The sequence below is a fragment of the Caretta caretta genome, chromosome 9, assembly GCF_965140235.1.
Source record: "Caretta caretta isolate rCarCar2 chromosome 9, rCarCar1.hap1, whole genome shotgun sequence".
In the NCBI taxonomy this organism is placed as follows: Eukaryota; Metazoa; Chordata; order Testudines; family Cheloniidae; genus Caretta; species Caretta caretta.
This window is the reverse complement of record NC_134214.1, coordinates 18463016-18472342: the sequence shown is the minus strand read 5'-3', so window position 1 is coordinate 18472342 and position 9327 is coordinate 18463016. Positions and strand designations below refer to the sequence as shown.

General features: G+C 38.9%; 1 protein-coding gene across 7 annotated transcripts in view; it reads right to left on the bottom strand.

Moving 5' to 3' along the window:
• Positions 1 to 43: 43 nt before the first annotated feature.
• WDR49 (WD repeat domain 49) overlaps positions 44 to 9327 on the bottom strand; it is a 69322-nt gene continuing 60038 nt past the window's right edge. For 6 of the 7 annotated variants that reach the window (XM_048863986.2, XM_048863989.2, XM_075132134.1 and 3 more), the window contains 4 exons: positions 8885 to 8985; positions 7751 to 7897; positions 4068 to 4233; positions 44 to 289 (listed from right to left, as the gene is read on the bottom strand). In XM_048863986.2, coding sequence (XP_048719943.2) covers positions 4088 to 4233; positions 7751 to 7897; positions 8885 to 8985 — 394 coding nt within the window. In that variant the 3' untranslated portion in view covers positions 44 to 289; positions 4068 to 4087. Of the gene's footprint in view, positions 290 to 2920; positions 3504 to 4067; positions 4234 to 7750; positions 7898 to 8884; positions 8986 to 9327 lie in introns of those variants that run through there. The other variant, XM_048863987.2, reaches the window with a different exon arrangement.

The following is a 9327-nucleotide window of genomic DNA, read 5'->3' as shown; positions in this document are numbered from 1 at the left end:
TCTAAATTGATCTTAGGCACTACTTGTTACAGTAAGTAAATAATTTTCAGACAAAAAAGTGGGATTTTTTAATACACTGCTTCTCTTTAGAAAGAAATGTACAACATTTAGGAACAAAATAAAGTTTACAAACACTCAAAAACAGGAGTAACAGTTCTAGCTATAAAAGTGTTCTGAAAATTTATTCTTCACATTCAAGATCTGTAGTTTAATTGTTTTGTGCTTGACTTATTGGTGCAATTGTTCACTGATATTTATTTCCATATTGCCAAGGTGATCAAAAACAGTTCTGAAAGGAAGATGTTGAGTTAATTATACATATGCTTTATTTTTAAGTCTTTTTAGTTTTTACATTATAATATGACTATTTACGAATGTCACTGCAGTGTACTTACAGAGCACATTTTGTTTGCTTTAAATCACTCTTACCATGAGTTTATCTAACATGTTTTGAAATTCATACAGAAAAAAACCTGGAGTTCCTCCTGCCAGTCAAAACTAGTGTTCTACCACTTTAAACACTTATGCATATGGCAGGTTTCAGAGTAGCAGCCGTATTAGTCTGTGTCCGTATTAGTCTGTGTCCTTAGAAAGAACAGGAGTACTCGTGGCACCTTAGAGACTAACAAATTTATTAGAGAATAAGCTTTTGTGGGCTACAACCCACTTCATCGGATGCATAGAATGCAACATATAGTAAGATATATGTATATACACATACAGATAAGTTGGAAGCTACCATATAAACTCTGAGAGGCTAATTAGTTAAGATGAACTATTATCAGCAGGAGAAAAAAACTTTTGCAGTGATAATCAAGATGGCCCATTTAGACAGTTGACAAGAAGGTGTGAGGATACTTAATTTAAGAAAATAGATTCAATATGTGTCATGACCCAGCAACTCCCAGTCTCTATTCAAACCCAGGTTAATGGTATCTAGTTTGCATATTAATTCAAGCTCAGCAGTTTCTCCTTGGAGTCTGCTTTTGAAGCTTTTCTGTTGCGAAATTACCACCCTTAAATCTTTTACTGAGTGGCCAGAGAGATTGAAGTGTTCTGCTACCGGTTTTTGAATGTTATGATTCTTGATGTCAGATTTGTGTCCATTTATTCTTTTGCATAGAGACTGTCCAGTTTGGCCAATGTACATGGCAGAGGGGCATTGCTGGCACATGATGGCATATATCACATTGGTAGATGTGCAGGTGAACGAGCCCCTGATGGTGTGGCTAATGTGATTAGGTCTTATGATGGTGTCACTTGAATAAATATGTGGATGGAGTTGGCATTGGGCTTTGTTGCAAGGATAAGTTCCTGGGTTAGTGTTTTTGCTGTGTGGTGTGTGGTTGCTGGTAAGTATTTGCTTTAGGTTGGGGGGCTGTCTGTAAGCGAGGACTGGTCTGTCTCCCAAGATCTGTGAGAGTGAGGGATCATTTTTCAGGATAGGTTGTAAATCTTTGATGATGCGCTGGAGAGGTTTTAGTTGGGGGTGAAGGTGACAGCTAGTGGCTGTTATTTTCTTTGTTGGGCCTGTTCTGTAGTAGGTGACTTCTGGGTACTTTTCTGGCTCTGTCAATCTGTTTTTTCACTTCAGCAGGTGGGTATTGTAGTTGTAAGAACACTTGATAGAGATCTTGTAGGTGTTTGTCTCTGTCTGAGGGATTGGAGCAAATGCAGGTGTATCTTAGATCTTGGCTGTAGACAATGGATCGTGTGGTGTGTCCTGGATGGAAGCTGGAGGCATGTAGGTAAGTATAGCAGTCAGTAAGTTTTTGTTATAGGGTGGTATTTATGTGACCATTGCTTATTAGCACAGTAGTATCCAGGAAATGGACCGCTTGTGTGGATTGGCTGAGGTGATGGTGGGATGGAAATTGTTGAAATCATGGTGGAATTCCTCAAGGGTTTCTTTTCCATGGGTCCAGATGATGAAGATTTCATCAATGTAGTGCAAGTAGAGTAGGCGTGTTAGGGGACAAGAGCTAAGGAAGCATTGTTCTAAGTCAGCCATAAAAATGTTGGCATACTGTGGGGCCATGCAGGTACCCATAGCAGTGCCACTGACTTGAAGATATATATTATCCCCAAATATGAAATAGTTATGGGTGAGGACAAAGTCACAAAGGTCAGCCACCAGATCTTCCGTGACATTATCGGGGATACTGTTGCTGATAGCTTGTAGTCCATCTTTGTGTGGAATGTTGATGCAGAGGGCTTCTACATCCATAGTGGCCAGGAGGGTGTTTTCTCGAAGATCACCAATGGACTGTAGTTTCCTCAGGAAGTCAGTGGTGTCTCGAACATAGCTGGGAGTGCTGGTAGCGTAGGGCCTGAGGAGAGAGTCCACATAACCAGACAATCCTGCTGTCAGGGTGCCAATGCCCGAGATGATGGGGCATCCAGGATTCCCAGGTTTACGGATCTTGGGAATCAGATAGAATACCCCTGGTCGGAGTTCTAGGCATGTGTCTGCACAGATCTGTTCCTGTGCTTTTTCAGGGAGTTTCTTTAGCAGATGGTGTAGTTTCTTTTGGCAATCCTCAATGGGATTAGAGGATAATGGCCTGTAGGATGTGGAGTTAGAGAGCTGCCCTACAGCCTCTTGTTCATATTCCAACTTATTCATGATGATGACAGCACCTCCTTCGTCAGCCTTTTTGATTATGATGTCAGAGTTGTTCCTGAGGCTTTTGATGGCGTTGTGTTCCGCACGGCTGAGGTTATGGGGCAAGTGATGCTGCTTTTCCACAATTTCAGCCCGTGCACATCGACGGAAGCAATCTATGTAGAAGTCTAGTCTGTTGTTTCGACCTTCAGGAGGAGTCCACGCAGACTCCTTCTTTTTGTAGTGTTGGTAGGAAGGATTCTGTGGGTTAGTATGTTGTTCAGAGGTGTTTTGGAAATATTCTTTGAGTCGGAGATGTCAAAAGTAGGATTCTAGGTCACCACAGAACTGTATCATGTTTGTGGGCCTGGAGGGACAAAAGGAGAGGCCCCGAGATAGGACAGACTCTTCTGCCAGACTACGAGTAGAGCTGGCAAGATTAACAATATTGCTGGCTGTGTTAAGGGAACCACTGTTGTGGCTCCTTGTGGCATGTAGTAATTTAGATAGTTTAGTGTCCTTATTCCTTTGTAGAGAAGCAAAGTTGTGTTGTAAATGGCTTGTCTAGTTTTTGTAAAATCTATCCATGAGGAAGTTGTGTGGAAGGTTGTTTTTTTATGAGAGTATCCAGTTTTGAGAGCTCATTCTTAATCTTTCCCTGTTTGCTGTAGAGGATGTTGATCAGGTGGTTCCGCAGTTGCTTTGAGAGCGTGTGGCACAATCTCTCAGCACAGTCTGTGTGATATGGAGATTGTAATGGATTTTTTACCTTCAGTCCTTTTGGTACGATGTCCACCTGTTTGCATTTGGAAAGGAAGATGATGTCTGTCTGTATCTGTACGAGTTTTTTCATGAAGTTGATGGATTTCCATTCTCTTCCATTCCATTCCATTTTCTCCTGCAGATAATAGCTCATCTTAACTAAATAGCCTCTCACAGTTTGTATGGTAACTTCCAACTTATCTGTGTGTATATATCTCTTACTGTATGTTCCATTCTATGCATCGGATGAAGTGGGCTGTAGCCTACGAAAGCTTATGCTCTAATACATTTGTTAGTCTCTAAGCTGCCACAAGTACTCCTGTTCTTTATGCATATGAGTTTATTTACATAAATCAGTAGTCCTACTGAACTCAGTGGGGAATCACATGTTTAACAGTTTCCAAGATTAGGCCTGCAAAATTATCCAAATTAGCAACCCTCTGCATGTGGAATGGCCAGTAACTTCAGGCAGATTTTTTCCAAAAGGCTGAGCCTGCAGACAAACATGCATGGAGTGCTCTGATTGACTCCTGTTACTTCAATGAGACTTACATGAGTAAAGTTACTCACTGAGTGCCTGGCTGCAGGAGCAAGTCCCAAGCAAATACTGGAAGATTTGACCCTAAAAGTAGGGCTTACTTTGTTAAACTGTTTGTGGCAAAGCCAACTTCATTCTGTATATGGTATTCTTTGCACTTACCTTCTTTGTAACAGGAAGGTTTATTTTTCTTTCATCTTTGCTTGCTTCTTATTTCTTTTCATCTTGCCTTCGTTGCACATTTGCTCACATAGTTGCCTTGCTTTTTGTTCACGATCCAGAATTTCTTTTGGGAACAGGCTCTTCTCATCAAATACAGCTTTCAAAGCTAAAAAACAGGAATGAAATTCACATCAAAATCAATCATGTTGGGTAAGATGCACTCTTAAAAAGAAAGGCACAGGAGGGGGGAAAAAACAGAAACAAAACCAGAATAAATCTGAGAGAACAATACTGACTTTTTGCTTCCAGATATGCTAAGAAAAGTTTGTGGCTTTTTGGAAATTACTTTACATTTTGCTCTTTCTTTTTGGCTTAATCTGTACATTAAGCATTTAGGCCCAGATTCTGCAAAGAATGCCCTGTGCGTAAAGTCCTGTGCCTCATATGGAGTGCTCATTCTAGGATCTGGACCTTAAAATTCCAGTCTGCCTCTGAAGATGTGAAGCTATGAATCCTCTAACATAGAGGGAGAAAGAACAGAGGTTGTTGTGGTTTTTTAAAACAAAAAAACAAAACACTGTTCTTTTAATTTATTTTAATCTCTTTATTGCTCTTAAGGGATCATAAAAAGCTGAAATCAAATTATCCTGTATTGAAACAAAAGAATTTAAACTGATAGTTGACTGTCTGCATGAGTGAGCAAGTGTACTGTGCACTGCTCATTACTTCTTAGGCAAGAAGCTGCATCCTTCATGCAGAATAGGAGATAAGGAAGCACATGGCTCAAAGAATTAAGAGCATAATTTCCAAAGGTGCTGAATATCAGCAGCTCACACTAACTTCATCTAGAGTCATGAGACTTGAACTCAATGGGAATCTCTCTATTGACTTCAGTGGGCTTCGGACAAGATTCTTAATGATTTAAAGGATTAGAATTTTAAATAATTTACCATATCCTAATATTAAACAGAAGCAGAAACAAAGGTAAACAGAGAAAAGACTAATGAATACATTATCTATGTTTAATACATAATTAACTTGTAATTTACTAATTGTTAAATTTCTGAAGAAATTAGAGAGCAGTTCTAAAATCATTCAGAATATATTTGGCGTTTACAGTTTTTAATATGTAGGTGTGTGCTTGAGTGTGAATAATCTTCACTATAATTTGTTGTTATTAATACTTAGGGAAAGAATTGGGCATTTAGGTCCTGACCCAAAGGCCACTGAAGTCAATGGGAGTGTTTCCATTGGCTTCAATGGATTTTGGAGCAGGACAGCAAACAGAGTAAGGGTTAGACTTTGCAAGTGGATCCACACAAATTCCCTACCTCACAGGGGTTTTGTGAGGATAAATACACTTTCAGGTTGTAAGGTGGTCAGATACGACAGTGGTGGGGGCTCTATAAGTGCCTGGGACAGGCAGAATTCCCATGACATCAGTGAGGCTCTGCACAAGATCAATGGTGCACTTGTGCCCAGGCCTTGATTCAACAAGATGATCAAGCACATGCCTAACCTTCATGGGACTTCAATATGGCTACTAATATGTTACAGTTAGTCACCTGCTTAAGCACGTGCAAGATAAGGTCTAACTGTTGACATTTTAAAAAAAATTCTTACCTTGATTTTGGTAACTGATAGCCCATAACTACTAATTGACAGAAACTTGACTGACTTGACAAGGATCTATATTAAAGATCCATATTTGGCCAATAGTTGCTTTCCCAGATTAGTGAGATGCCATCACCACTTTATTATAAACTTGGATTTACTAAGTGTTATGTTTGTGACATTTGATTGTTGGTTTTATTACCTTTGAACCTACCAAATTACACTTAATTCAATTCATGTTATTACACATTGGATCCCACTCTTTACTTTTTGTGAATTTATGTTATTTTGGTTAATAGAATAGAATGTACATATGGAAGTGTAAAATCTGCTTCTTCGGTCTATGCGTCATGAATTTCAGTTGGATTAATGAAAAGAGCATGGAATCAGTCAGACATAAATATAACCCTACTATTCCACATCTGAATCTTTCACAGGAGCAAGTCAGAAACAAAGCGAGAGAGAGAGAGAGAGAGAGAGAGAGAGAGAGAGAGAGAGAACACACCAGTAGGTTGGTAAACATACACTGTGAGAAAAAAAGATATTTTTGCCAGCTGGGAACAGGCACCTGACTAGTAAATAAAGTTCATGTGGCAATTAATCCAACCTCAAGATATAGATTACAGAAGCAATCTTTAAAATTAAAATGTAGACATGCAATGCCAAAATTTGGCCTTGCTGATTCAGCTGCAAAGGCTTTCATTTAATTGGTTCATCCCCCCCCCCCCCCGACACACACATGCACTCTCAGTGTTTTCCTCATACTTCTCAATTGACCCCTGCTGCTTGGCTCACACAAACCTAACAGTAACTCACTATAACCATGAACTATTGACATTAAAATAGCTAAATTTTGTAGATAAGCCTTATCAAATAAATACTACAATGACGTGTCCTACAACAAGCCCTAAATGCTAGAGTAGAATGGTTAGCAGTGATGTTTCAACATCCGGATTTCTGAAGGAGCAGCAGAAGGAGACGCACTGGAGAGTCATCAGGGAAAATGCCAGAGAGAGTGCAGTCACAATAAACAATCAGACAAGCCAATTTTCTTTATGGATCAACACTTAAACAGTTATATAAACCTTGCCAAAAAAGTCAGCTTGGTTTTGTGTGGGAGGGAAAGTGTAGGTTGGCAAGAGGTACAGAAAACCCATATGTATTTTAAAGAACAGTCCGATGTAAGAGTTATTTTATTGAGGATCCATTTTGTGATTGTTTTGTAGGAATATGTAAAGCACAGTGTAATGGCTCAAGATCACTCTGTAATCATTGAGTATAGCAGTAAATGTTTTCTCCAGTCAGCCTGGATAGAACTGCTCTGCACATATCTTCTCACCATTTCCCTCCTTGTTTCACTGAATTTTTGTTTTTCGTGAGTGCTTTTGTTATTGCCAGCCATATGAAGATTCAGAAGTTGGGTGTGAAAAGCTGACTGAAGAATTGTCTCTTTCTGCCATTTCTTGAATGGGGCTACGTCAGAGATGGCATTGCTCCTCATGCTTGCCTAGACACCCTTCTGACCCATCTGTCACCTCCTATCTTTTTTTGATTGTCAGTGGGAAGGAGTCCAGTGTGTGCTATGAAAGTTTCCGTAAAGGGGGACTCCTCAGCATACTACCAGAAACATTTCGCTTTATCGGGACACAAATCAGCTTAGCAGAAATTCACTGGAATATATATTTTCTCTCTCTCTCTCGTTTGTCAAAACCTGTTAAAAATAAGATTGTTCTTTTCTGCCAAGAACAGAATCAAAAGTGAATGCTTCAGAGTAATCCTGTCTCGGAACATTTAGGAGCTGATTCAAAACCTACTGAAAGAAAGACCTCCCATTGACACAGACTGCAGTAGACTTTGGATCAAGCCCTTACAAAATGAGAAGTTGTTCAAATAGGATTATGTGTCCTGCTGCTGTGTTGAAGCCCCAGATCAGCAGCTAAGCAATAAATCTTAGAGTTCTCTATTACCTTCATCTTATTTTTGCACAGATGGCAAAAGCTAGTGACCTTTATTTTTGCCTTTCTGTACTGAAAGCTGGAGAAATGTGAATATAATCAAGGTCTACTTACTTTCTGAAAGAGTAGGGAGCTTCAGATTTTCAGGGCACTTCTCCTCAGTCATTTCCCTGAAGTATTTGTCAGGGTTTAGAACAAAGTCAGGCTTGTTCATTTCAACAACGTCCTCAAGGGCTCCAATATTTAATGACCTAAATGTTCCTTTAAAACAGCAGGATTACTGAAAAACCATAATTAATTCCACATAACAGCCCAATTGTATTTTGAAGATAAGATAACTTTTCTTGTCTATCTTCATTCATATTACTCCATTTGTGCTGCTATAATACTCAGAGACAAGAAACATTCAGCTCTGTAAACACAGCTGTACAGATTAAATCAACGATCATTTTTATTTAAAACAACCAGAGAAAGCTCAAGATTGTCGGTTCTTAGCTGAGAATTCAAGGGGGGAAAAAAAACACCCAGTTTTCACTTGCAAGTGACACTTTTCACAAGTCAATTTGGATATTCTCCAATTTCTTCTCTATAATACATAACATCCTCCATAAAATACAGAGTGAAAATAGTTTCTTATACCTATTTAAGTAAAACCAAAGAAAATGGATTAGGTTTCTAAAGATAATTAACAATGTTAAGGGCCACCCACTTATTTTAGTTTTATCACTGAGAACAAGAATGGGTCCATCCTGTGAAATTCCAGATGCTAAAAGAGTTTCAGTTATTTCTTAAAGATGTAATTCAAAGTTATTTGAAGCAAATTACAAATGCACTTGATAAAATGATATAATATTTATGTAGCACATCTCAACCAAATCAATAGTGCCCCAACCTCCTTTATGCTGCATTGGCCAAATTTGAAAGTAGGGATGCCTAAAGTGCACCTGTAAGAAATGAATGTGCCCCCACCCACAAATCATATAGTTCATTGAGTTCACTGCAAATTGGACTTCTTGTCTCCACCTGGATTCTTTTTGTAGGAGAGCAGGTTGTGTCTGAGTGCAGACATCTATTGTAAGGTGGCCCAAGGAAGAGACCAGAACCGTTATTAACTCCCTATCAGTAGAAAAACTCCATTACCATTGGTTCGCTCAGGCTTGCTCCCCAGGAAAGACCCCATAAGATTCTATATTTAAAAATATGCAAGATAACAACTACTGAGGTTATGAAGTCAAAATGACTGTTTACCAGTGGAGTTTTGCATGGTCTTCCCATTGAAGAACTTATGTTTCTTTCCTTTCTGGATTTTGTATTTTTTACCCAATATCGTGTTTTCCCATGGACTGATCCTAGAAAGATACAAGTGACTTTTTTTTTTTTGGCTAAAATTTAAATGCAAAAACAAAATGATAGGCATCTATTTTGTCTCCTCCTGAAGTTTCTATTTTTATCCTTTGCCTGGCATATGTTATCATGCATTCAAAGGGTCACACCTTTCTGGGTCCAAATACGCTGACTGTCAGAATATAGTACATGTATATAGCTCCATATGGATTTTGTTTCAGTAACCATATGCTTCATGACTACATATAATCTTATAGGGTCTGATTAGAAGTCTATTGAAATCAATAGGAAGGTTTCCATTGACTTCAGTGGGCTTTGGATTGGGCCCATAGTCATTTTTATTATTC